This window comes from Drosophila novamexicana, unplaced genomic scaffold (genome assembly GCF_003285875.2).
Source record: "Drosophila novamexicana strain 15010-1031.04,08,12 unplaced genomic scaffold, DnovRS2.1 tig00000974-arrow-arrow-pilon, whole genome shotgun sequence".
Classification (NCBI taxonomy): domain Eukaryota; kingdom Metazoa; phylum Arthropoda; class Insecta; order Diptera; family Drosophilidae; genus Drosophila; species Drosophila novamexicana.
This window is the reverse complement of record NW_020824834.1, coordinates 1,126,503-1,154,499: the sequence shown is the minus strand read 5'-3', so window position 1 is coordinate 1,154,499 and position 27,997 is coordinate 1,126,503. Positions and strand designations below refer to the sequence as shown.

The 27,997-nt window shown below is 49.6% G+C and overlaps 3 protein-coding genes across 7 annotated transcripts; 2 read left to right on the top strand and 1 right to left on the bottom strand.

Moving 5' to 3' along the window:
• Window positions 1-36: 36 nt before the first annotated feature.
• On the top strand, window positions 37-27,704 carry LOC115765538 (transmembrane protein KIAA1109 homolog). Of its 4 annotated transcripts, none has more exons than XM_030709161.1 (22): window positions 37-254; window positions 3,955-4,234; window positions 4,292-7,466; window positions 7,762-7,965; window positions 8,026-8,575; window positions 8,641-8,903; window positions 8,968-9,079; window positions 10,601-11,181; window positions 14,351-14,687; window positions 14,745-15,983; window positions 16,044-16,208; window positions 16,281-16,431; window positions 17,704-17,812; window positions 17,972-18,087; window positions 18,150-18,947; window positions 19,001-19,880; window positions 19,945-20,560; window positions 20,614-21,537; window positions 22,284-25,983; window positions 26,052-26,258; window positions 26,320-26,450; window positions 26,519-27,704. In XM_030709161.1, exons 1-22 carry the CDS (start codon window positions 141-143, stop codon window positions 27,185-27,187), a joined length of 15,321 nt encoding a protein of 5,106 aa, XP_030565021.1. In that variant the 5' UTR covers window positions 37-140; the 3' UTR covers window positions 27,188-27,704. The 4 variants fall into 4 exon arrangements, with proteins under 4 accessions (XP_030565021.1, XP_030565020.1, XP_030565022.1 ...); XM_030709160.1 differs by having other exon boundaries at window positions 16,281-16,482; XM_030709162.1 differs by having other exon boundaries at window positions 16,281-16,533; window positions 18,032-18,087.
• On the top strand, window positions 1,968-2,924 carry LOC115765541 (methylmalonic aciduria and homocystinuria type D homolog, mitochondrial). Its single transcript, XM_030709165.1, has one exon. The coding sequence runs from the start codon at window positions 2,035-2,037 to the stop codon at window positions 2,758-2,760; it is 726 nt and encodes a 241-aa protein (XP_030565025.1). The 5' UTR covers window positions 1,968-2,034; the 3' UTR covers window positions 2,761-2,924.
• Window positions 11,834-13,734, bottom strand: LOC115765540. 2 transcript variants are annotated; one of them, XM_030709163.1, is made up of 5 exons: window positions 13,600-13,734; window positions 13,361-13,538; window positions 12,403-13,297; window positions 12,078-12,300; window positions 11,834-12,028 (listed from the first exon to the last, which is right to left on the bottom strand). In XM_030709163.1, the coding sequence occupies exons 1-5, from the start codon at window positions 13,660-13,662 to the stop codon at window positions 11,903-11,905; spliced, it is 1,485 nt and encodes a 494-aa protein (XP_030565023.1). In that variant the 5' UTR covers window positions 13,663-13,734; the 3' UTR covers window positions 11,834-11,902. The 2 variants fall into 2 exon arrangements, with proteins under 2 accessions (XP_030565023.1, XP_030565024.1); XM_030709164.1 differs by having other exon boundaries at window positions 11,902-12,014.
• Window positions 27,705-27,997: the final 293 nt, after the last annotated feature.

Sequence of the window (27,997 nt, the reverse complement as noted above, 5' to 3'; positions counted from 1 at the left end):
TAATTTTAAGAAAGAAAATCAAACATGAAATGTTTATGCATACAAATTGATTTTCATAAAGTGCTAAGCAATTGAAATGCATCTACGCAGCAATAACCGCTAATTTAATAAACGTGCAGAAAAAAAGAAAATCCTGAAAAATGGAAGTGGAGGAAACGAGCGACAATGGATTCCCGCTGGGCTTTCCAGAAGTGGGCACCTGGAACCGCACACACAATGTGCCGCTGGAGAACATGAAAATCGATGCACCCATGGTAAAAATGCACACACAAACATACATACATACACACATATTCATGTATGTATGTATGCACATATATATAGATTTAAGTCAGTGTTGCCAACTGCGGCTTCAAAAGGAAGATGAATATTAAATATGGTCAAAAAATAATTGAATTATCTTGCGGAATACAAATTGACAATAAATAGGGACGTGATTTCTTAAAAAGCTGTGTAAAAAGCTAAAACAGATTAAAAGTTCATCTGTTGCCGGGTCAGCAGGAAGTGTTTGTCACTGCGTAAATAGCCTAATTTAGCTGAAAAATAGTTGAATTGGCAACGCGTTACATGCATGTATATTCATGCATATACACATACATACATGCATATATGCATACATACGTACAATATAACAGCACTTTGATTAATATGGCATGCGTTGAGCGTGAATCAGTCGAGGACGACGCTTTATCAGCGCAGCGCAGTCGACTGCGTAATCTGCCGCTCGCTTGTCGCTTCCATTTCAATTTCTCTTATCAATCAATTATGATGCTTTGGTCGTTGACACACACGGAAATATATTTAGAGCAAGTTCTTTGTGCAATCGATATTTATCGATATACACGATTACTTTCCAGTGGGCGTTCGATAGGCAATTAAACCCTAGAAGACAGGAGTTAATTAATCTAAATATTTTAATAGTAATAATTTATTTACTAGGCAAGGTAATTCGGATGCCTGCGTGCACTTAATATAAATATTCGTTTCGATAAATATTCGATAGCAAATCGTTTATTAATAGCCCCTAAACGTATCGATTCATTTTTGATAGCAAATCGATAGTCAATAATTGACATCTGTTTAAACATATCGATAGATAGTTGATAATAGCTCGATAGTCAATACTGATAACTGTCCCAACGTATCGATATATATTCGATAACAACATTTCAATATACACTCGATTGCCATTTAGTGCAGAGAAACGCTTCGAGCTATCCGAAATTGATCCAATTTTTTTGTGGATACGATAAATAATCGATGATGCCAATTGGATATTCGATAACTATTTATAATCTTCTTCATAACGTATTTGTAGCATTATATTTATCATATTCAGATCCGACCTACCCTATTTTAGTACGATAAATATTCGATAGTATATCGATAGGCAATTGAGTTAAGCTGGATTTTCAGATACAATTTGATAACTAATCGATTAAGACAAGTGGACATTCGATAACTAACCGATTCTTGCTTATAACGAATTTGTAGCATATTTTAACGATATCCAGATCGGATATTCATTTACTTTTCCATATATATATTTTTTTTGAATAATTTTTGAACGTAGCAATTAAGCATTCATTTTGCCTTGACAGTAGAGGGGGGAAGTTGTGCCTCATTCATACAATACGAACATTTTAGTCGGACAGCCTTTTGTTTTTACTTATATGAACAAAACGTTCAAAATTCTTTTAAAAAGGGGACAGATTTCATTTCAAATCTGTTTTCGCGGTCTTTGGACATCGCATTCGCCAACAAAGCAAAACAGATCGAATAAATCTAATCAAAATATACATATTTCGACCATACGTTAGCTTGTTTTTAGTATCTGTAGTTAAAAATTTTGGTTAACCTTTATTACCCGATTCGCCCGATACAACACCCGATTGCCTCCCGAACACACACACACACACACACACACACACACACACACACACACACACACACGCACACACACACACGCACACACGCACGCACACACAGGAACCCACACATTCACACTCACACATACACTCACACACACACAGAATGCAAACATTGAGAGTTTTAATGCGCCGTTTGAAGGACCGTAAATTTCTCCAGAACAAGTCATGCGTAAATCCCGGCCGTCGCTATACAAGCAGCAGCCTGCCCAATTTTATACTGGTCGACGTGGATGAGCAGGAGGATGTTGAATCGGAGGATAATCTAGGCATACATCCGATCTATCCGATATTGGGCAATCGGTATTCGGATCTGTTCTATATGCCGCAGAGCGTGGGTCCCGCCTATCAGGATCTGTTCACGACCGCCGATCAATTTGATCTAAGCAAATATCACGATTCGATGGCCTGGAACGGCATCCAGCCGATCAGAGCCCAGGTTGTGCGCTGCCCGAAACTGCTGCTGCCCCACATGAAGCGCCTCTTCACAATACCCTGCTCCAAGCTCAAGGATCCTGTCAACTTTAGCATATTCAATTTGTATTTCGACAGCGATGTGAACAGCGCCATCAAGGCCTTTGTGCTGATCGCCTCGCAGTATTCCGTCGAGTTTATGCAGGATGGCTATTGGTCGGACTTTGTCAATCCGTTTACGGGTCGCGCCTATTTCCGGCCGGCCGCCCGACGCAGCCTGCTCAGCCAGGAGGCCCGCTGTCTGGGCCACAACATGATCTTCAAGGACGTGCACGGCTGCACCGTCATCAAGGAGGCCAAAAAATGCACCTTTGCCGGCGCCATATTCAGCGACGTGCCGGTCAACTACTTTGATTGATCCAGAATCCAACAATTTTTATTGCAGTCCAATGCATTGGCGTGTGTCTCTGTCTTGGTTCCTTGTCCACATTCAAGTTCAGTTAGAGTTTGTCCACAAAAAAAAAATACATGTACCAAGTGTTTAATAAATCGGAAGCCCGGCAATGACTTTATTTGGAAAAATCAAACAACTATTTACTATGGAATTATCCATGACCAGGTGCATCAATAGAACCAACTCTGAGGGAAAACTTTTGCCTAGCGCAAAGCTGGCTAAAATATGGCTCTGAATCCGATCTGTCTGAAGTAAATCCAATACGGATTTCATTTGTTTATCTAATCCAATATCTGGTTCACGCTTTGTGTGTTTCGTTATCAGCGGGAGTTATTCAACAGCTTGTGACTAACTCGAAGAATTTATGGGCATGAGTAATAAGCGTAACAAACACGTTTACCTTACTTTTATATAATTACGTATATATGTGCATCGATCTCAGAGACTGTGAGAGCTAAAAACCTGCGACTTGGTATTTGTGCACACTTGGCTGTCATATTAATGCCCTACAAATTTTATAAAGATCGGAACGTAAACAGCTCAGTTTAGAAGGAACGTATCATGCATTGTGCGGGCCAGCTAGAATGAATGTGGCGGCAGGGTATCACATAGTCGGGTACTTTTGAAGGTTTCTTTTCATGATCCGCTTTAAACGTTAAGCTAAATATGATATTATTTTAGGTTCTTTTGCTTGCCGAACAGGCTATTTCCCATCTCTTTATCCTATCTACCTAACACTATATATCTAGTATAAATTTCCTTATTTTTTATAAGGGAAATTGTGAGTCTTAGTTTCTTGCATATCTGAAGGTCGTAAAGCTCTCTCACATAAGCCTAAAGGAATCTTAAGTAGTTGAAAAGCTAAAGATATATATGGTAAGATATATATATATATCCTAGTCGGGCACTTTCCAACCCTTCTTTTTCTTGCTGGGGTCACAACAACATTCACTTTGAACTCTCCGATATGATGCCCAATTAGGATTCACCCTGGATGCTTGCTTCGGATAGCTTGCTGTATCGATAAACATTCGATAGATAATCGATAGTCAATATTTCCTAGTCGGGTACTTTCAAATCCATCTTTTTCTGGCTGGGGTCACAACCGCATTCACTTCGAACCTTTTGATATGATTCCTAACTACGATCCATCTGCAGATTTGGCTGCTCTGCTCGCTGCTGACGACCATCACGTGGGTGACGTACAACAACTTTTACAACTCGCGCGTAATCGGCATGCTGATCACGAAGATAGCGAATCGCTGGTTCATCAAGGGCGCCTACTTCAAGATCGGATCGGTGGCGCTGAATCCTCTCGCTGGGAAGATAATGTTTCGGGATTTCGTGTACATCACCTACGACTACACGATGCGCGTGCAGGATGGCTATTTCATCTTTCGCTGGTGGCGCTCCTACGTGCCCAAGGATGTTTCCGAGGGTGAGTTTTGGCCAGTTGCAAGAGAAATCCAATTTAAAGTCCTTTTTCTCCATTCAGATCTCTCGCACTCGGACACTCGGCTGTCGGTTCAGCTGAACGGCTACGAACTGCACATCTATAATCGTTCGGATCTGTACGACAAGCTGGAGAAGACCTTCGGCCTGGAGCCGTCGCTGCTAATACCCACGGACGTGGCGAGCAACGAGGAGCGCAACAAGCTGAAGGAGCACAACATGAACCTGGAGAATGCGCGCCAGAACAGGCGCGTGAACAGCGTCAAGAACTCGGAGGCCATGCAGGCGACCACCTGGCGTGATCTGATACCCGTCATCAAGATCGACATCAGCTCCGGACGCTTTGTCTTCGGCAATCGCCTCACACCGACCACGCTGTCCATTTCCATGGAGGAGGCCCATTGCACGTACAGCACCAAGCCCGCGGTCTGTCGACTCGATCATTTCATGCACTTTGTCAAGGCGAAAGTGGAGAATGCCAAGGTGCTCTTCTGTCCCAGTCCCAAGTACACGGGCCTTATCGACGAGCCGCCGCGCTATATGGGCGAGGGTTTTGTGGTCATGATGTCCAACCAAATGGATTTGTATTTCTACATGGACGAGCCGGGCGTGGTGCCCGAAGAGCCCGTACAGATCGTGCTCGCGAACGGCGACGTGGTCGAGCCGTCGCCGCCCGTTTGGGGCATCAATGCGCATTGCCTGAAGGGTACCGACTTTAGCTACGGCCCCTGGGCGGACAGACAGCGCGATCATCTCTACAGATATTTCTATCCATCCGATTGGAAGGAGGCCGAGGTCACGCCCACACCCCTACCGGGCGAGCTGCGCAGCTATCAGTCGTTCGATGTGACGCTATGCGTGCTGAATGAGGCGACAATTGATATTCTGTTCTCCAAGGAGAAGGAGACGAACGCCATGCACATAACTGTCGGCCCCGCCTCCTATGTGGAGGTGACCATACCCTGGGTAACGCTGCCCGACGGCTACACGTCCAAGATCCAGGGTCAGCTATTCCATGTGGAGGCCACCACCTCGCTGCAGTATCGCAGCCTGGCCGAGTTCGAGTCGCTGGAGTACAAGGTGCGCATACACTATCCGACCAAGTGGAACGCGCCGCAGGACTGGAACATCTCGCTGGCCGGCTGCAAGACGAGCGCATTTATTGTGTACAAGCATAAGTGCTTCTTCCAGGACCTAATCGAGGATTGGGCCAACAAGGCGCGACCCGACATACTCAGCTTTGTGCCCTACACCTGCAACTTCAACATACGCCTAAACGAGTTCGAGATCCTGATGCTGTGCAACGAGTACAATTGGATCGACTGTAGCAGCGCCAACCAGGAGAACAATCATTTGGGCTTCTGCGGCGATGTCTTTGAGATGAGCTTCGCGCTGCCCTTCGATGATTTTCTGCCCAAGACTGTGACGCTCAAGTTCTGGATGCACGGCGAGGGTCTCGACTTGAGTTTGTACGTGCCGGAGGTGTCCTCGGTGCGACCTATTGTCCTAGCCATAGACGAGAACGCAAGACTGTTGACCCGCGAGGGCAAGCTGATCCGCCGGCCGGAGCTCTATACTAAGAAATGGCGCAAGATTTGCCAGCGCAGCGCCGGCTGGATTGATTGCTGGGCCGTGCCCATTCTGGCGCTGTCCATACAATATGTATATCATCCGGTGCCGCCGCTGGGACCCGATCCGCAGGCGGACATCACCACGCCCGAGAAGGAGGAGATCCTTCTGAGTCCCATGCGCATACCTAAGGTGCGTAAATCTCCTGTGAGCTGGCAGCAGGCGCAGCAATCGGAGCAGCAGCAAAACCGATTCGATCCGGGCACGCTGACAGCGGATCATGTCACCGTGGAGCTGGAGATCGGCAGCTCCGTGTTGATGGCCTATGGCAATGTGCTGCGCAATTTCATGAGTCTCAAGGAGAACATCTTTGGCGAGGATCAGAACTTTACCGATATGGAGCAGTCGAATGTGAGTCTAAAGGAAACGGGCGTCGCGCCCAATCCCAAAGATCAGCTGCTGGCCAAAGAGAAGGAGCTGGCCAACAAGTCCATATCGGAGACAACGGCGCCCGAGGAGAAGCGCAAACCCTTCGATCCGCGCCTCTATCGCCCGCTGGAGGTCATGGTCTCAGTCATCGTGCATGACATACAGGCGCACGTGATGAAGAACTGCAATCCGGAGGATCCGCCCTGCCCGGTGGTGCTGATCGAGCGCTTCGGCTTCGAGATGAACAAGCGCTATCACGAGACGACTCTGCAGGTGCTCGTCAGTCCCTCGTATCTGCTCACCGCAGACACGCTGCAGCGCCAGCAGCGCGAGCAGCACATCCAGCAGGGCCATCTGCTGCTGTCTGCCGTCCAGGTACGCGGCCATGCCATGTTCAGTAACGAGGGCTGCGCCCTCGACGAGGATACACTGGAGTATTCCTGGTTGGTCGAGGTGCAGCTGGGCAAGCTGACGGGCAAGCTTACGCTGCCGCAGCTGGTAAATGTGGTTACCGGTCTGGAGACCCTAGTGCTGCTAGCCATCGATCCGGAGAACTGCCTGAAGTCGCCGAAGACGGTGCGCAACTGCCATCATGGGGTGCCTAGCAACCTGTGCCCGCACACCAAGGAGGAGAACAAATACAAGTGCCCCTCCGCCGAGGACATCAAGTACAAGATGACGCGCGTCTCGGTGGATGCCGTCGATGTGTATCTTATCGAGAGCGGCACGGCGCTGCATGCCTGGATCTCGCCCATACGGCTGGCTAATTGTAATCTGCACGGGCAGCGCGTCAAGTCGGGCATCTCGGGCCTGTTGCCCTCCATTCTGCTGCGCCTGTTTATGCTGCACGCAGGCAATGCGCCTAACAGCAGCTACAATACGAACACGACGGGCAGCAATCGCTCCGGCAAGCTGCGACGCGCCGACCAGGACTCGCTCAAGTCACAGGATGTGCCCAGCAGTGGACACCACAAGGCACCCGGCGGCAAGCGCAGCTCCAACTCCTTCTCGCAGCGTCGTGATTCGCGCGAGGAAGCCGCTCGACAGAGCAAGCTGCGCGACAATGTGCCGGATGCGAATGCCGCCAAGCGCACACCGGAAACGGCAGAGCTCTGCGAGAACTGGGTGGAGGTGGGTTGCACCTCGCTTGGCCCCATACTGCTGGAGGGCGCCTCCGCGCTGCCCATACCCGATCATGAGCTGCATCTCGTTCAACACAAGTGAGTTTCGTCTGTTAATGCCCTATAGGATGGGGTTGAAATGTGTGAGGAGACTCCGTTTATCCTTCAGCCGATCCTTAATTGGTTATATTGACATGTCCATCTGTTTCTATGTCAACAAGTCCCTCAATATATTCCACATCCGTCTCATCATGCAAGATGCCTCATCTCCACAGAAGGAGACCCCATTCCCCTGTTTCTATCTTAAAAAGTCCCTTAATATATGCCTCCTCTCTGCAAGAGTATTCAATCTTTGTTATATATTCCTTTTTAACTATTTTATTTTCCTGCCCAGCTTTCTGCGCGAACACGACGCCAAGTTTAAGCGACTGTGGTTCCTTTGGTCCAACAATGGCAACGCGCTCAGCTCGGGCTCGGAGACCTCGCGCTGCGGCTGCATCGGTGGCTGCGCCTTCTTTGGCACCAATCGCAATGGCCAAAAGTTCTTCAAGCCCACGGCGCAGGATGTGCACGACAACTACAACATTGCGCGCTACTTGTGAGTAGGAGAAGAATAATTGTTACCTTGGCTCACTCTAAACCTCAAATTCCTTTTCAGCATCATTAACAACAACAAGGACTTTGGTTTTGGCGAGAGCATTCTGCATCAGGGGCAGCTGGTCTTCCACACGCCTCCCTATAGCCTGCACTGCGTCTCGCTCTACGATGCGGACGATTTCAATGGCAAGGGCAAGCTCTATAGGCCCGCTATGGAGCTGCGCAACGGCAGCCTGAAGAAGTCGGAGCTGTGCGCGCTGCCGGATGGCGCCAAGTTCAAAATTGGCGGCGGCGCCGTCGTGGACAAGCCGGAGCTGGCCAGCAGCCGCAACAGGTCCCGCGAGAGCATTGCCTCGCCCAATACGCTGGAGCGGCGCAGCAAGCGCTACACGTGCACACGTCAGACCTCCGTGGAGGTGCCTTACGCGCGTCTGCTGGACAGTCCATCCAAGAAGCTGCAGCTGCAGCACGATTCCATAGAAAACAGCGGCAGCGGCGCCGGCAGCCAGCGACGCGGTTCGGACTCGCACAGACTGCGCGTGTCGCCACCCAAGACAAGCATCTCGGACTCCAGACTGACCGGCGAGGCGGCGCTCGATGATGAGCATGAGGTAAGTGCAAATAATATTGTAAGGAGATAATAAACCTTTATCATATTCTCATATTCTCCACACAGATGCCCGACGAGATGTCGCACTCGGCACCCCATTCGCATCCTCTCGAGTTCGAGATTGCGGACATTGTGCTGCACGCCGGCGAGCAGATGCCGCGCGAGGTGCAGCGCACCATATCGCTGACCTCGGAGAATCCATCCGAGATGTTCTTCTCCGCCGAGGAGGACATATCCAATGTGCTCTCACAGCGCGGCTCCATGAAGCAGCGCAGCGCGAACGGATCCATCATATTGTCGGGCAGAAAACGTTTCTCCTCGGACTTCAGGTAAGTCCCAACGAATATTGTAGCCCACAGCCGATAGCTAAACCCGATTCCCAATCTTTTGCAGCATTGGCGAAAATGGCAGCCACACGTTGCCAACGTACCGCAGCGATCTGGAGATCCATGCACCGGAGAGCAACAAGACGCTGCCCAAGCGGCCGCAGAGCACCACAGAACTGGTAAAAACAATTGAGCAAAATCTCCAAAGTATTTCTCTATCTCTATGTTAGGTCTTTACGTATTCAATTACATATATTCTATATATATATATATATATATTATATACTCTACACATTGAGGATTTACTGCTTTTGGGGCCTAGTTAATGTTTCACTCTCACCACAAACTAAAATTGCAGCCCAGTTCTGAAGAACTTTGCATGCTTCTCTAAGTATATTTAAGATATCTTGCTCTCAATTCTATCAATAACTGTTATCAATGCTTTATATAAACAAAAATCCACACCTAAATTCTATTCCTCTCCACAAACTCGAACTTTCGATTCATCCAAAACGAAAATCTATAAAAAAAATTAATCGCTAAAATCAAAATAAAACCAAAATATAAATAAAAATCCAGAATGAAGACGCGAGACGCATTCACGGTCTTGCCACACCTATAAGAAAATTAACAAATATATCATCACGACCCGAGTACCGACATTTTGTTCACGACGTGAGTAGTTCTTAGTTCCTAGCAAAAGCAAACCAAAGCACAAAAAAATAACTAATAATTAATTAAAAATCCTTAATCTTAAACTAAATTGTAGCGCAATTAAATTAAAATATTTTCTTTATTAGCGAATTTTTTAATATTTAAACCATTGTCGCGCATTATTTTGGTTAAAAAACGGCAATTATCTTCGGAATGCCGATGCTAACTATACCTTTGCAGACAGAATGAACTCCGTGACTTAATTAAAACTTTAATTGAAAAGAAAAACAAGTGTGATCTAGTGTCCGCAGAGAATAGCCCTTGCTTATCCAACTGGCTTAGTCCGTCTGTTTAAAATTGTCGAAATTGGATACCTCAACTTGTATATATGAATATGTATTCTCCTATGCCCTACGCTGGTTACGAGTTTCTATCCTATTCTCTGTATCTTCTTCCAAGAGCGCTCTTAATCATTTTCTGTACAACAAATCAAATTACGAATCATCCATTCTGCAGCTTCCTAATTTGTAAATACATATGTATATTCCCCTTTGGCCAGGTTGCGAGCTTATAATCATTTCTCTGTTTCTTCTTCCAAGAGCCTTCTTCCTCATGTTCACAACATCAAATCAAATCCATTTTATTGCTGCTAAAAAATGTTTCGATACCTTAATTTAGAAATAAGAATATATATTCCCAAAGCTAATATCTTCTCTCTTCCAAGCGCTCATCCCCATTTTCTTTCATCAAATCAAATTTATAATCAACCATTTTGCAGCTTCCAAAAAGTGCTTTGATTGTGGTTCAACTCTCTGCAAGGGTTTCTATTAAGTATGTGTCGCCTGCATGTGTCGCCTTCTGCATGGAACTTGGAGCTAGTCTAAGCTAAATGATTTCTAGTGTAGTTTTAAGTATTGGTTTGACCACCTTTTGCACCGTTTGCCTTGGTCTGCCCACTTTCAATTTTATTTGTAGCCGTTTAGCCAGGTACTTGGCTTCTCATAATTCTCATTTCTAATTGTTTGACTATGCTCTGCATTTGACAGGCGGATTCGCGTGGCTCGTCGTCGGGCACGCCCTCACTGTCCTCGAACTCGTTTATTTCGGCCATGTCCTCGCAGGAGGATGTCGCTTTGGTCAACTTGCATCAGCAGGTCAATCGGCCCATCATCGATTCGCCGCTGCTGATGGCCAGCTACTTGAATCATTTGTCGCAGGTCAAGTGCTTCAACTGGAACGGCTGCTCGTTTCCGCTCGGCCCGGACGTCTTCTCCACCCCGCTCTTCCACGAGAATGAGGACGGCGGCTTGACCTATATAGGCAGCAAAATGTTGCCGCATTTCGACCTGTACTCGTGCTGGCGTGAGATCAAGGTGGTGCCGCGTTATGAGAACACCACAGGCAGCAACAGCTCGGCCACTTTTATGGGCGGTCCCAAGTCGCATCCCTGGGATCCCAGTGTGCTGCTCAAGGAGGAGGAGTCGGACAAGACAACAAACGGCTTCGACGACGGCGAGTTCATGAGTCTCCAATCTGAAGGCGGCGCGGCCTGCACCTCGGTGGTTGCCAGGCTGAAGGGGCAGCTAAATATATTCCTCACCCCACTTCTGCCAGAGGGCTTGCAAAGGTGAGTCTTATTTAAAAGAAACAAACAAATATCGACCTGTGAAAGCGGAAAACGGGCGGAAAGCTGTTGAATCGAATATTTCTCACTTATTTCATGCTATTTATTGCTTTGTAAAAATGCCCTTGCGACGTGTCATACTTTTCGCCAAATCCACTTTAAGTCTGTTCGGTAGGTTAGTTTATCGATCGCAAAAAAATACTTTTTTGTTCAATGTACTCCAAAAACGAAGCAGAGCACCATCGATCTGTTTTGCTGAAGGCAGGCTGACCTTCGTTGGTCTGGCATTTTGAGAGCGAAGGCGTGTGGTTTGAAGTGGCAAAAGCCAGATCAAAAGCCAGATGAAAATCCAGATAAAAAGCCTGTTGAAAAGCTTAATGAAAAGGCAGATCGAAAACCAGGTAAACAGCCAGATAAAAAGCCAAATGAAAAGTCAAATAAAAAGCCAGTTGAAAAGCCAAGTGGAAAGCCAGATGAAAAGACAAATGAAAAGCCAGATGAAAAGCCAGGCTAGGAATTTTTATTCGCATTCAAATGTATGGGCTTTACTCACCTAAGTGTTTATATTGATTTTTAAATGAGAGAAAAAACAAGCCCGGTTCTGATTTAGTTCATTTGCAAGCGATTTAACTAATTTATTCGCACATGCTTATAAAATATATACAATTATATTTATATATATAATATACACCTAAGTCAATTGAACAAATGGAATTGTGAAAACTTAACTTCGTTTGACGCGAAAATGCGTGCGTTTCGCCTGCCTGATGGCCATGTTGAGATTGCTCTGGCCACCCTGGTCACGTGGGAACGAGTCCATCAGCTTCTTCAGGTAGCTTTCGTTCGTGTTCTGCATCGAGTCTTTAATTTGTGTGTTAAATGCGCCGGGTTCGACTTACCTCGGGTGCGTCGTCGGTTTTCCGGCTGTCGCGCTTGTAGCGTTTGGACTCCAGCCGAGTCTGGCCGGGATTGGAGAGCTGATACGCGTCATAGTTGAGCATTTCGCTGTGTCGTTTGTCCGTTTGCAGCTGCTGCTCGCCGGGCCCATTCTCGCTCTTGATGACCCCGTTCTCGGTTTGGATAAGATAGCGCAAGGGCTCACGCGCATTTTGCGCAATGAAACTGCAAAATTTAACGAGTAACAGGAATGTGTGCGTGTGTGCGTGTGTGTGTGTGTGCGGGAGGTAGTTCGATTGCATTCGTATGTGTATTTATGCAGCCAACCTGTCGCCATCGTTGGCTGCCATGTCGTTAGCCAGCGGCAATGGCTCGGCGGCTTCGACCTCGTCGCCGACTCCACGCTCCTCGACGGCAGCTGGTGCCGCATTCTCATCGAGCGCCGAGCCATCCAGTTCATCCTCCTCCTTGTCCTCCTGCTGCTGCGCCTGCTGCTGATCGTGTGCGGTCCGCGCGAGCTGATGACGCTCGTAGGGCATTTGGAGTTCCGCCTGCTTGGACTCCTCCTCGCTTTGCTGCGGCTGGCCCTCGTCCTCGGCCACCAGCTTGGGCAGCTCCTTAAAGTCATGCATATTCCCGGCTGCATTCGCATTGGACAGTTTGCCATAGTCCATGTTAAACACATCCGGCAGTGTGTCATCCTTGCCATTCCAACCGTCTAGTTGCTTGTGCAGCTTGAGTGATTCGTCGCGGTGCGCCTGGGCAGCCAATCGTTCCAGACTGTCCATGCTGCTGGGCTCCTGGTCCGTGGCCAGATCGGAGAAATCCTGTATGTTCGACCTTTGCTTGGCTCGCTGATGGTTGCGCTGCAGGCACATCTGGTCCTCCGGATCGCACTCCTCGATGTCCTTGCAGTTCTTCTTGGAGCCGCTCTCGAATTTGGCACCATCCACATGTATGTCCAGGAAGCCGTCCAGGGACTTGCATGCCGTGGTGGCGCATCTTCTGGTGGTTGAGGTGCAGCGTCGTGTGGTGGGTCGCTTGCTGCACTTGGGCCGTTCAGTGCACTGGTCCTTCTCCTTGTCCGAATCGTCCTCGTCGTGGCAGCTGTCGTCCAGCGATTGCTTGTTCGATTTCAGAGCAACCTCCAGGTCCTCATCGACGGCATCCATGTCGTCGTAGTGCTGTTTCTTTGCCTGTCTATGGTGTCCCCTAAGGCTTGCTTGCTTTGAAAGGAATTAATTATGGACTGGGCTGTTCTTTGGCCATTCACTTTGCTACACACCCTCCAAATCGAATGGTCCATTGCCGGCATCATCCAACAGTTTATTCAGTGCATTCAAATCGTCTAGCGACAGGCCGTTCAGTGTGGACTCCACTTCGGCATCGCTCAGTCCATGCGTCAGGTCGGGATAGTCGGCCGGATCAAGAGCCGCATGCTGCGCGGGTTTCGCCTGGCCTTCCTGCTTGGTCGAGCCTTTAGCCAGAGCATTTAGGTTAGCTAAAAGAGTATTGTCTACTCACCAAGGGATACGCTGCCGTAAGGAACAGCGAGGCCAAGAGCAAACCAATTCGCAGTAGAAACATATTTTCGGAAACCTTTGGCACTTAAATTTGTAGTATATATATATTATCTTATTCTGGTCCAACGACAATGATTTTGTTTTGACTAGTTGACTGGGTTGAACACAAATCCGACGAAACTGAATGTCAGTGGGGTGGCTGGGGTTTTATAATATCGGTAGGTAATATAATTTCCTTTCAAGTCTGAACAGTCAATAAGATATAGCGACAACCATGTGGACTTTCTTTTATTATCTTTTATTCTCCTCGTTTTCTCGTTTTGCCGAAGACTGTGTTTCTTTCACCGAATTGCTTATCACATATCGCTTCTCGCTTTATTCCTCTTGTCGTAATGTCGAGGACTGCGTTTCTTCCATCAATTCACTAATCGCTTCTCGCTTCACTTTCTCATCATTTTGCTGGTATCATTTGGGTTAGGTCTTCCATAGCTACTAACTTCGCTTCTCGCATTGCTTCTCAAAGCTTCTCGCTTTATTTTTCATTATTTTCTTACTCCTCTTCTTTCACTCTCATCGTTACTGCCAAAGTGTCTGGCCTAAATATTTCTTAGCTTCTTTTATTGTTTGTCTTTTTTCTTTCTTCGCATCTTACTCTGCTTCTCTCTTGCTGCCTTTCGCCAACTATTGACTTAAGCTTCTCTCTCTTAATTGTGTAAGATTATCCATACTACAAATACTTTTATCCCTTGCAGAATGGTTGAGGCTGCGGTACCAACGATTCAGTCAATGCATCTGCTGTCGGTGGTTAACTTTATCCATGCCTCGTGCATAGCTAAAGTGAAGAACGATAATATACTTAAGCGGGATCAGAGTCTCAGCTACTGGTCGCAGGTGCATTCGAATTCCAAGCGCTCGACAACCGAGCGCCATTTGCAGGGACCCGGCGATTCATTCCTGAGCGATGTCTACGAGGAGAGCATATCGACCAAGACCCAGGGACTGATTGTGCTGCCCAAAGTGAGCATAACCATGCTGCAGTCGTCCATTGTGGAGGAGATCATATCCGTCGCTGCGCTGGACAATGTGCAGGTGAGTAAAGGGAACGATATACAAAGGAATTTCCATTTACAAATTTTCTATTAACAGGATCTCAGCTGCGTCTCGCTGCTAACATTTTATATGGAGGGCATCTCCACGAAGTTTCACTTGGGCAAAACCACACGCGCTTCCATGCATAATGTCTACATACAGCAGACGGTTCAGTCGGGCAGCAGCCACAAGAAGGGCGGCATTATGAAGGGCACGCGAGCGCTGCTGGCGCATCTCTCCTCGCAGACGCGACCGGACAATGTGCAGGGCGAGCCCATACTCATCGAGACGTCAGAGAAGCAGCTGGAGGAGCTGGTCATAACGCTAGACATCGGACGGGCGCATGCGCAGCTGCGTCGTCTCAAGACCGAGGGCCAGTCGTGTGCGCCCGAGACGCCCGTCATCGTTACAGCCATACCGGAGCACAAGAGCAAGGTGCTCTTCGAGTGCTTGAAGATGCCGGAGAGCACGGGTATCGAGAGCATTGGCTACATCATGTTTGAGTGCGGCCTGGAGGGTGTGGGCGTCAAGATTGTCAAGCGTTCACATTTCGAGAAATCGGAGAACAGCAAAGAGGAGCTGGCCGAAATGACGGGCGGCGCCGATGGCGTTGCATCCTCCGGAGGCGGCTTCAATCTCAACGAGCTGGTCGTCGGGTCGGGCAGTGAAGCCGCAGCGCCGACTGCAGATGGCAGCGGAGCCACCTCGAAGGCAGAGGCCGCTTGGCGTTTGATTACCAAAAAGCCGCCGACGCCCAAAACGCCCAAGGAAAAGTTCCACCATGCTCTGGAAAGTGTTATTGTCAGCGATGGCGGCGCTGCGGCTGCTGAGCACGGACGCAAGGCGACGCCCAAGCAGCCGGCCGATGAGGATGTGGAGAAGGGTGGAGCGGGTGCGGGCGCGGGGGCCAATTCGCAGCAGGCAGCAGGCGCTCAAAAGCAGAGCGGCGCGGGCAAAGATGGCGCCAAGGATGGCTACGACAAGGCGCTTTCGAATGTCAAAGGCACCGACAAGACCTCCTCCTGCGTGATCGAGCTCAAATCCGTGTGGTTTAACTTTGCGGCGCCTCCTTGTGTGCCCATCACGCGCAAGATCGATCTGACGCGCTTGGACTGGAATCTGCTGAGCACTGCCTCGCCGGCCATCACAGCCTGGATGAATCCCAGCAATCGGCTGGCCATCAAAATTGTATCCCTCATGAAGGTGCTGCACACGCGCCAAACGGCTGTCGCCGCCTGCCTCATGGCGGACGCCATGGAAAACGAGAAGATCCAACGCAATCCAAAGATCAAGAAGGTGGGCAATTGGAGTAATTTACATGGCATACGCTAATTGTATATTCTTCATCTTTCCCAGAGTCGTTATGCGAACAATTATACGCTGCTGTCGAAGACGCTGCAGGAGGATCCCAGCTGTCAGCTGTGCTACATCATGCAGAAACTGGTGCTGGACGAGGGAGTGCAGCGCATCGAGCAAATCTTCCAGCATGGCGAGGTGCCGCATCTGAACACGCTGCGACAGGTGAGTGCTATCTAAATATCTAAAAATGCCTATATATAAACATAATTGAATTGCATCTACATTTTTAAACAGGGCATCATTGTGCTGAGTCGTCAGTGGAAGAACACCTTATACAATCCGATATTGTTTGAGCATCAGTACAAGAATAAGCTGGCACGTCCGATTAACGTGACATTCTCGTTCCCGCAGAACGAGGAGGAGTGCGAGGCGGATGAGTGTGAAGGTGATGTTGATATGGGCGCCTATGCTGGCGCCGGCGAGAATCCGGAAGAGAGTGAGAATGCTTTATTACTTGGGCAAACACAGCATCATCGAACTCACATTGGTATTCCTTTGATTAACGCTGCTCAACTGCAACCACTGCAGTTAATTCCCTTTTGTTACAACTAATATATATATTTATTATTGATAGACATAGTCGATATATTTTTACGTTTGTTTTTTATGCACGTTTCTGTTGTTAATTTTTTTGCGCTATGCAAAAGCTGCCTGTTGAGTGCGACAGCTGAACTCAACAGGCATTTCTTGCCTGGCCTTAAATGTTTTCCTTCTTTCCTATTTCTGCTGCTCCTTCAGCAACTTGTATCCATACTTGACTTTCTATTCTTATTTGTTGTTTCTCCCAACTTTTTGCCATACATATTTTTCTGTTCCAAATGCTTTAAGTGTTCATGACTTCATGTTGTTTTGATGCTTTGCGTTTGCATATTTTTTTTTTGTATTCAAATATTCAATGTTACTTTAACTTTTCTTTCTGGCTATACTGTCCTACAATTAAGGCTACAATTATGTTGTGCAGTGTGCTTAATTAGCGCGTTAAAAAGTGTGTTTTTATTTAAAGTATCTATATTCCAGATCGGTATCAATGGAGGAGTCGAGATGACCGTCCGTCTGTTTATATGCAAACAAGATTCTTAGTTTTAAAGCTATCTTCATAAAACTTTGGGAACTGGCCGGATCGAGTTACTTTATTATAAAGCTACCAAAGGAATGATTGGTCGACAATCAAGCTCTTATTTTAACCACCTTTTTGGTTCAATATCTTGACCAAAGTCACTCTCTACATATGGTCCATATTCCTATTAATATCAGACTATTTCGTAATACGTCTCGATTAAAGAATCAATCAATCAATCAAGCTCTTATGTGAACAACTTTTTTGTTGAATATTTTTGCATATGGTCCATATCCTATTAATATCAGACTATTTTTTCTCGGTCGAAGAATAATTTTTTTATGGATTAAGGTTTAATTTTCCATGCTTTTTCTGACATATCTGTACAAAAGCTTAAGACTTATGTCTATCTTTCATTTACTTCTTTTTTGTTCTCGGGAATTGCCTTTAATGCCTATAATGTCTGTCACGTTCAGCTATTTCGCACACTGCACTCAACAAAATTCAGTTCTAGTCTCTAACGCCACTTGAGTGCAAAATTGTGATATTTATTTGTATGTTATGTGCATTTACTCAATACCTTTACCTTTCCCTATTTAGACAATACGCAATATGGTGGTATGTCCTATGGCCATGAGGCAGCGCACCATGGACCGGCATCCCAGCGATCCACATCGACATCGCCCAACATGCACCACACACGCCGTGGGTAAGTGCTTCACCAGCTTTCCATTTGATTGCCTTGTGCTCATGCATGTCCCGTATATTAATGCCGTTGCCTGTGTTCGTGTTTTTCTTTTCTTTATCAACTACCCATCGCATAAATATGAATATGAATATAAATATGTGTGTTGCTTGCTCTTTAAAGTCTGAACAAAGTGCACAGCAAAGCCTCGAATTATTCACATGGCAATTCGTCTCGTTCCAGCATACAAATGCTGCCCATTATATCGGGTCTGGTCGAGAAACAGGTGCCAGAGTTTGGTAAGTCTTAAAAACATATAAATGTATATAAAATTCATATTTATTTGATACATACCTTGCAGAGTACGGCGCCTTGCAGGAGGGTTCGCTGAGCTCGACGAACTCGGTGAACAAGTTTTGGCTGGGCGCCGAGAATCACAAGGAGGACTTGTACTTTTGGATGGCCAAGCAGCAGGACAACAGCAAGAAGAAGGAGCATGCCGCCGAAAAGGAGCATGCCCGTCCCGCGCCGGCCAAGCTGAATGGCCAGACGCATTCGCGCAGCGCCATCATGCAGGACTCCATCAAGCTGCTGGATGCGCATCTGATCTTTGAGCCGCTGCTCACGTGTCTCGGCGTGATGCCACAGCAGATGATCAACAAATTCTCAAATACGGACATCTCATCACTGGAGAACTTCGGTACGAATCTCTCCCTGATTGGCACCTTTGATTCGATACGCGTAGACATCGTGGTCAGCGAGGCGGGCGACAAGAAAACGAATACCAGCTCCAAGCCAGCCGCCAAGCTGAGCAAGAAATCGAATGGCGGACGCGCCTCCATCATGATGGACACTCCCCTATTCCTTTGCGAGCGTGTCGGCGTTGAGCTCGAGGTGCTCAAAATGTCTGACGGCATGGTCGATCAGGCGCGACAGAATGTCATCTACATGTCCCGTCGCCAGCTCAAGAAGCACACGAGCACCGTGATCAACTTCAGCCTGAATGTGCGCTTCATTTCGCAGCAGGTCAACATGCCGCTGCTCCGGCTGCTCCATCAGATCTGCAACATGTATCAGAATGTGAAGGATGCCCAGAACGAGTTCCACGAGCATCCCGAGCTGAGCAAAAAGAGCCACACCAAGGATGAGTGCAGTTTGGGTATTTATTAACCACAATTCCAATTGAAAATTTTACTCATCAAGTTTTTACAGCTTCTGAGCCCACGGATATGCTGGCCTTTGCCTCGGTTGCGGAGCGTTTTGTGTGCCACGGCGCGAGCTTCTCGGATGAGCGCTACGACAAATTCAACGAGACCATGCCGACCATGCCCACAACGGGACGCAGCCGTGGCGGCGGCGGCCTGGCGCCAATTATACAGTTGACGCCGTCGCCCAATGCCAAGAATCGGCCGCAGAGCTTTGCGCAGAAGCTGCGCTCCACGGGCAAATCGGTCAAGGGCAAGCTGGGCTACACCAATCTGAACGAGTCGAGCTCGTCGCCGCTGCGCGACAGTCCGACCATGTCGCTGCACGAGCAGAACATACTCAAGCTGGCGACGGAATCGAAGGCCTCGCTCAATGGCGGCTGCGCAACCAGCGTCAGCGGCGACTACAACAACACGCTGACCAAGTCGGGCATTGTACCGTTGCCGCCGACGCTGCTAGAGACGCCCAACTGCTGGAAGACCATCTACCATCTGCTGGAGCTGTACGGCACCATGCCCGAGACGAAGACCGTGGTGCAGCGCAGTTCCCTGAACGAGCACAAGAAGCCGGCGCCCAGTTTTAGCAACAATGACGAGGACGATTTGACGAATGCACCGACGCCTTTGCCACAGCATCGCGACATGCAGCTGGTCGATGGTGTGCCGCAGGAGCGAACCCGTCTAATTGTCTTTGGCGTGGCCAAGATACACAAGACGCGGCTGCTGGCGACGCTGTCGGGCCTGAAGCTCGAGTCGGAGATCACCACGCTGAACAGCACGGCCACTTGGCGCAAGAAGGCGCGACCAGTTTCCCTCGAATGCTCGCTAACCGGCCAGGTCGGACGCGCCATGATCGTGCTGCTTGAGGGCGTGGCGCCCAGCCAGCAGTAAGTACTGGAAAGATCTTCAACCAGCAGCTTATCTTGTTAACAATGGAAATCCCGCCCACAGAACCGTCGTCAAGGTGACCGTGGGCAAGAGCCAGACGCTCTACTCGAGCCTATCGAAGCGCGGCAAGGACAAGAACAGCGGCCTGGTCTCCATCGGGCCCGTTAACATAGACATACCACAGCATCCAGTCGCGCTGCACGGCATGATGACGCGCAGCTCCAAGCAGCTGTCCTCCACGCTGCAGGAGCTGCGCGTCAAACGCAACTCGGGCCGCTCCACGCTGCGCACGCACACGGCCGAGGAGCCCGAGTCGCCGTTCCATGCGCGCAACTCGGGCGGCGCTGGCAGCGTTGGCGTGGGCAATGCCAACAGCGAGATGCGCGAACGGACCGTCTCCGGCGGTGCAACCCAGCCGCAGCCACAGTTTGCAGCACGGCGTGCCGCACGCCTGGTACAGGCCAAGCCGGCGGCGGCCCATCAGAACGGGCTGCTGCAGCCGCTGGTCATGCAGTTCAATGTGTTGCTGCAGAGCCTGTCCATCAATGCGGCGCTGCTGCCCTCGCTGCAGGCGCAATACCGCATGAACCATGTCAGCTCCATGGGCGTCACGGGGCAACGCGCCAAGTTCGTCATCGATTTGCCCACGCACACGCTCAGCTTCAATACCAAGATACAGGTGAGTCCTCTGGCAGCTCGCTTAAAGCCAAACTTCATCCAGCTAATCTTCAGAATGAGATGAACCTGCCGTCGGAGGCGTGCATTGGTTTGCCGCCCGTGCATGTGCTCGCGGAATATATTCCGGATAACCGACAGGAGTGCACGGAGAGCGTGGAGGGTATTGTGTTGCGGCAGGGCGGCTATGTGAATGCCAGTGCCGAGATTGGCGAATTCGAGCGCTGTCTGACCACGGATCTGCTCAACCATTTGGTCTTTGTGCAGAAAGTTTTCATGCGCGAGATCAACGAGGTACTGCAGAAGGTCTATGGCGGCGAGAAGCCGGTGCCGCTCTGGACCGAGGAAAGTGGGGACAATGCCAGCGTGCCGGAATCGACGCTGAAGCGCATACTCTTCTCCATCAACATATCGATGAAGCGCATCCAATTGACGGCGACCACGCCGTGCTCGTCGGCGGTGCGCTTCGAGACGGGCACGTTGGAGCTGCAGCTGTCGAATCGTGTCAAGAACTTGGGTGATTTGAGCAATCGTAAGCTCTTCTTCAAGGCGCACATCGATTTTAATTTGTCGCTCGGTCAGATCATAAGGAACGTGATCTTTGACGAGGCGGAGCCAGAATTTCAGCAATATGCCTTTTTCCATACGACCATCGGACTGCGTAACGCCTTCCAGGATGAGCTGCTCAACGAGGACAAGGAGCTCATATTGCTGACGCTCAAGCGTCCCCTGGTCTACGTCCAGCCGATAGCCGTGGACAAGGCCATATTGGTCTGGCTGAACTACAAGAACGCCTACGAGTACTGGGCTGAGAAGCGTGCCAATCTCTGCTACGAGCACACGCCCCACCGCGACACCCAGCAGGTATTCGATCGCGTCGCCTTTGGCCAGATAGCCAGCTCGAATCTGTCTACATTGTTCCTGCAACTAACCGTCGAAGATATGGGCATCTGTCTGCCCCTCAAACAGGTCAACACGGTGGTAAGTGGAAACCCAATTGAATATTATATATTATTTATTATATATATATGAAATTGTATGTCCTGAATATTTTTGTTTACCATTCCATCGGCCTCAAACTCATTTTCAAAGATCTTGGCTCAAATTTATTTATGGGGTGTTTCGTACTTTTTGGAAAATCCCTTCCTCCTTTGTCGAAATGGGGGTCAAAGATTTGGTGGCTGATGTTTTGTGTTCTAGTTTATTTCCAAAGATCTATGCGACGAATCATTTGAGGCGTGTTTCACGCTTTTCGCAGAATCCACGCTTTCTCGGGGAAGATTGTTTTAGTTTGTGCTTAGTTTTACGTTTTGTCCATTTGCTGCACATTTATTTTCGCGTGTTTCAGCGATTCTGGCAACTTCACCCGCAACAGTGGGAAATTGGCGGAAATCGATTGTATGCAAGTTTCTTGCTTACCCTCCGATCGGCTTTTAAATCAATTTTTAAGGATCAAATGTTTTCTGGCTTCAAAAAACTTTCGATAAAACTTATTTTTAAATAGAAGTGGAAATCAAAATGGGTGGATTTTAATCTCCCACGGGCACAGAACGACCCCACGGGCAAGGCGGGGCAATTCCCTGCTAGTATATTATATTTAGGATACGGATAGATTGAAATTTACCAAGGACGGAAAATAGCCGAAAAGCCAAAGTTGCAAGAGTCTGGACTCTAAACATGTGGAAAATGCCAGCTGGTCTATTTCTAATCTTGCATATTCTTCACAGTCGTACGGCAGCCGTTCGTATCAGGACTTTGATGCCAAGGGCGCGGTGGTCATCACGCTGGAGAACACGATCATCTCGGCGTGCAACTCGGGCTCACTGGTGTCCAAGGGCAAGTTCCAGGGCCTGTGTCTGCGTTTTGCCGATGACTTTGAGACGAATCTGGATGACTGGAAGCCCAGCTGTGTGGAGCCCATCATGAACGTGTGCGTCGTCTCCGAGGGCACGTTCGAGGTGTGCTCGCGCACCACGGCCGCCAAGAAGGGCGAGAATGCCAAATGGCTGCTCAATGTCAAATGGCAAATGGAGGGCGTCGACATCCATTTGGATGTGAACATTGGCAAGCAGCTGTCGTCGCTGGGCCACACGCTCACCATGCTGACGGGTTTCGAGGAGGACGACACACAAATGGAGTCGCCCGACAGCGATGAGGGCGACCAGAGCAGCCGGGACACGTATGTGCGCAGACGCGGCGAATTCGATAATCTGCCCGCCTTTGTGTTCGATCCGACCATTGACTCGAAGAAGCGCTCGTTCATGATGGAGAAGGAAATGGCCGAGCAGCTGAAGATCATCAACGATTTGCGCACTCTGGGCGCCTCGCACAACACTGTCGCGCACGAGGAGCGCCGCCTCCAGGAGCTGCAGGCCATTTGCTACAAATACTTCCGCCGTGACATGATCCAAAAGTGGAAGCGTCCCTCGCAGCGCCGATCCCTCAAGAACTACAATCGCTCTCAGTCGTACATGGGCAGCGGCGCCGGCGTCGGCGGCGTCGGAGTTGTTGTCGGGATGCCGGCCCGGGAGCTGCCGCTGGACAATGGCAGTCACAGCTATGCGGGCCGACGCCTGGACACGATCGCCTCCAACGATGAAATCTCCAGTTTGCAGAGCACGCCCGCCTCCTGTCATTCGCGCAGCGCTTCGCTAAAAACGGGCGTCGGTCGGGTCACCTTTACGGATGCCATGCGGCAGACATCGCTGCCGAATGCGGACACCGACACAGAGACGGCAGACAATGAGCTCGACTGGCGCAGCATTGGCTTCCAGGGCGATTGCACGCCCAGCGAAATGGATGTGGATGGCATTTCCGTCGAGATGCGGCGCAAGCATGCGCATGCTCATGCGCTCAAACAGCAGCCGGAGCCGAACATTGACTTCGAGCTGGACGTCAAGGTGCTGGTCAACTCGGGCAAATGCGTCCTGCACACCAAGGACAACCACAGCAGCGAGGATCGGGCCGCCTACAATGCAGCCGGCGCAGCCGCAGCTTCCGCCGCCGGCGCCAGCGTGAAGACGCACAAGCGCGAGCGGAGCATCGGTAATGATTGGGGCAGTCCGACACCGTCGCGCCGTCAGCGCGACAAGAGCAAGCTACGCTTCAATGCCAGCGGCCATAATAATGCTCTGCTCGCGGATCTCACCATCTTTCACATACCCGGCCTCGATGTCAAGCTGCACTATCAGTCGCGCACGCTGCCCGATCCCGCTGAGCTGCCGGCGGCGGCGACGGCGACTCCAGCTGGAACTCATGTGCGTCGCGTGGTGGGCAACAAGCGGGCGACGCTGTGCGCTTGGATGACGTTGCAGAGCATACCCGAGGAGACAATCATATCGCCGCACATCCTCGAGTTTCTCGAGCAGACGCTGGAGCCGATACCCGCGCGCCAGGCGAACAGTGTGCCCGCCACGCCCACTCACACAGCCCCCGTCAATCTGGACATATTGCCAGCAAATTATGCGACCTACTCCTCGTTTCCGGTGGATGTCATTGTCTACTTTCATATGCAGCCGTCGACGTTTCGGTTTAGCTGTCTGCCCGTGTCCCGGGTAGAGTGCATGCTGCAGCTGCCCAGCCTGGACATTGTCTTTAGCTCGAAGCGCAGCGCCGACGAGGAGCAGCAGCAACAGCCGCCGCCTGCGGAGCCGCCGCATCTGCCGCAGGGCGGGCTGAGCGTGACGGGCTGCCTGGCCGACTTCAATGTCTACATCTTTCATCCGTACGGCGGCAAGAAGACCTCCAAGGAGACGCAGTTCTCGCCGCTGAGCGACACCGAACGCAAGGATTCGCTCAGCATCAATGTGGAGTTTGTCAAGTTTCACATCACGCGCTGCCGCAAGGTCTACATCGAGCCGCTGCCCAGCTCGAAACGTGCCCTGGATCAATCCCGCGCCGTCATACGCTTCTCCACAATTGTGGACATTGGCAGCGCCAGCTTCAAGTACGATATGCGTCGACTCACCGAGATTTTGGCCTTCCCGAAAGCCTGGTACAGGCGTCGCATTGTCCGGCGACTCTTTCTGGGCGATCTCAGCGTCCAGCAGCAGCAGCAGCAGCAGGCGGGCGGGGAGACGCCGACGGGCTGTGCGCCGGCCACACCCACGCCGAGCGAGGGTCGCTCTAAGGAGAAGCTGCGCCTGGACTTTGAGGGGCAGCAACAGCAACCTCTCCAGCAACTGGGACATTTCGGGGCGGTGCGCAAGCTCAAATCCTTGGGCAAATCCTCAAGCGCCGAATCGTCGGGCACGCCGCCCTCGGAAAAGAATCAGATAACAGCCTGGGACACGCTGGTCATCTTCGCGGTGAACTTCACCAAGCTGAATGTCCAAATGAATATTGGCAATGTGTGCGGCAATGTGGTCTGGCTGACCAAGGATTTCCGTTCGGACGGACGGCTGTCCATCGGTAGCACGGGCTACAAGAACATGTACGCGGGCATCTATTTGGGCGGTTCGGCGCTGGATGCCAAGGGCGGCATTGTGGGCGGCAGCTTTGAGGTGAACAAAATCAACAAACGCTTTCACATCAAAGAGGAAGCCGGCATGGAGCCGTACCATACGCTGGGCCTGAGCTTTATGGCGCTGGAGCTGCGTCTCGACTATATGGGCACCTCGGTGCTGATGACGCGCATCAGCACCTTTGCGGCGGCCATGAAGGACGAGTGGCGCACGGCCACGCAGGCAGCTGCCAGCGGCAAGGATCAGCCGCGTGCGCTCATCTTTATCCATGGCGATCTCAGCTGGGATCAGCTGCAGATCATGATATCCAAGTCGACGACGGCTGATCTCATGAAAATGTACTTTAAGCTCGAGGAGTTTTTCACGCAGCAATTCAAGTCGTCCAAGCGCGTCTTCTCCAGCCTCGAGCCGCGTCTGCAGGATCGCACTGCGAGCATCAAGCGTCGCCAGCAGCTCAAGAAGAAGCCCAATGGTGAGCTACCACAAGTCGCTGCCGCCGCCGCCGCTGCCGCCAACTATTGCGGCGTGGACAACACGGATGCACGGCATCATCGCCACTGGCAGAAGCCGCTGGCGCAGGCGATTGGGCTGGTGGTGCCGTCGCTGGTGACGCGCCTGCCGCGGCATGGCAATGTGCTGGGCGGCACCGTGGAGCTGCGCGGCCAGAACATTTCCCTGGCCTGCTTCCATGGCATCAACTTCAAGTCGAAAGCGTGGGCGTTGTTTAGCCTAAAGTCGCCGTCGATTAATTTTGCCACCGAGGCGCGACAGATCGAGGACAGCAGCGAGGTGCTGGTCACACAGACGTTGACCTCCTGCCTCGGACAGACAACGGAGGTGCAGCAGCAGCAAAATCACTCGATGGCTATTGTCAGCCGGATCACGCGCAACATCATCTTTCCGCCACAGTTCAAAACCCTCAACGAATGGTTCCACTATGCGTTCGCCAACAGCGAAATCGATGGTGAGTCTGGTCGACAATTTAATGTGGCTTCCTTTCGCTTATGCCGCTGAGTTTTTCCCCCTCAACAGCTGTGGATCGCTTTCCCATGCTGGAGTGCGAGCGCGAGATAGCCTCCAATTCGATTGAGCGTACACGCGCCACGGGCAGCAGCACGGGCGGCTCGGCCAAATCGCAGGAGCACAATCACAATCGAGAGGTCATCTTTGCGCTGCCCAGCCTCCAGCTGCACTTCAAGACCGAGCACAAGCAGGGCTCCAGCACGCCAGAGCCAAGCGGTAACTCATCTGTACTCAAATATATAAAAGTGTATATTAAGCCTTTTGTGCTCTTCTCTAGAATCCAAACCGGAAGTTTTGTGCAGTTTCATAACAGAGTTTGATGATCACATATTTGTCACGGTCGATGCGGATGCGTTCTTTTTCCTACACGATCTGATAACGTCCTATGTCACCGAAAAGGAGAAGGTGGTGCGTATGAGAGGAAAAGTCTTCCGCCTGAAACAGTTTCCCATGCCTATGGCTTTTTTCTATTGCAGCTTGGCGCTCAATCGGCGCGCGCAGCCTCACCAAATCTTTCGCAGAAGGCCAACCTCAAGCCCTATCTGACGGACGAGATACTCAAGGACAAGAAAACCGCTTCCAATACGAATTTGACTGTGCAGAGCCAGCAACTAGGCGGCAGCAAGACCAGCCTGGAGCCAATGCAGGGCAGTCATACGAATCTGGCGACAATTACGACTACGAACACGGCGGCAAATGCTGCCACAGTAGCGATAACAACGACGACCACGACAGGCCCGACAACCACGACAGGTACGACGGCGACTACGACAACGAATTCGGGTGCAAGCGATGCCAAAGATTGCCCGCCCGGCGTGGAGCTGCCCAGCTTTGATATCGAGTCGTTTGTGCGCGATTGGCGGCACTTTGACTGCCAGACATGGCATCTGGAGCCGACAGTGCGGCTGCTCTCCTGGGCCGGAAAATCGATTGAGCCATATGGCGTCGATTATATACTCAATAAGCTGGGCTTCAGTCATGCGCGCACCACTATACCCAAGTGGCTGCAGCGCGGCTTTATGGATCCCCTCGACAAGGTGGAGGCGTTGATGATGCTGCAGTTGCTGTTGTTGGTGCGCGAGAATAAATCCGAGGCGGGACATGCCAAGCAGCAGCAGCAGAATCAACGACCAGCACCCAATTAGCTGGTGCCCACTTAACAGCCGAATAGGACGTTATCCATGACAATTGGCCATTGTGTATGTTTATTAATTAGCTTTAAAAAGTTAGCTTAGCGATATTTAGTCTATGTAATTGTTGTGATTTGTGTGATTATTGTGTAATTTGAGTGTATTTCGATTTCCTGTCTAGGATCGCAAACATTTCATATGCTCTGCAAAGGAAATTCTTTAATTACACTCAAAATACTCGCAATATTATTATTATAATTCTTATAACTGGCCAATCGGGCTGCTTTGTTCAATTGTAAATTGTTTGCTCGCGTCTTCTATTCCGATTTAGGTGTAAAGTCAAGTGCTTCGCGTAGTTTGCTCAATTTTAGCGCTTTGTAATTATCGTTTTGTTTACTAAGTTATTGTGCAGAGCCAATGTTTAAACTTTAAGTAGCTCTAATTAAAAAAAAAAAACAAAAACGTATACACAAACTCAACTATTTAAACAAACTGTGTAAGTTTCTAAATAGGCAATAAAGTCGTCTTTTAAAAGGGAATGCTTAACATGACATTTAAATTCCTTTAGCTGGAACTGCTTTTAGACACTTGTCTTAAAATGTCAAAGAAATGTATTAATTATTAATTTTGTGCGCACTTGTTTAATAATTTAATTTTGCCTTTGTCATATTTTGTTAAAAGCCAACCTATTTCATTTATGGCTAGCATTTTAATTTTGTTTCAATCTCTAGATTCATACTTCATTTAAATTTCATTCATACTTAAATGTCAAATTTACACTAAAACAACAAATTTGCTATATATTTTAAACATTCTTGAGAATGA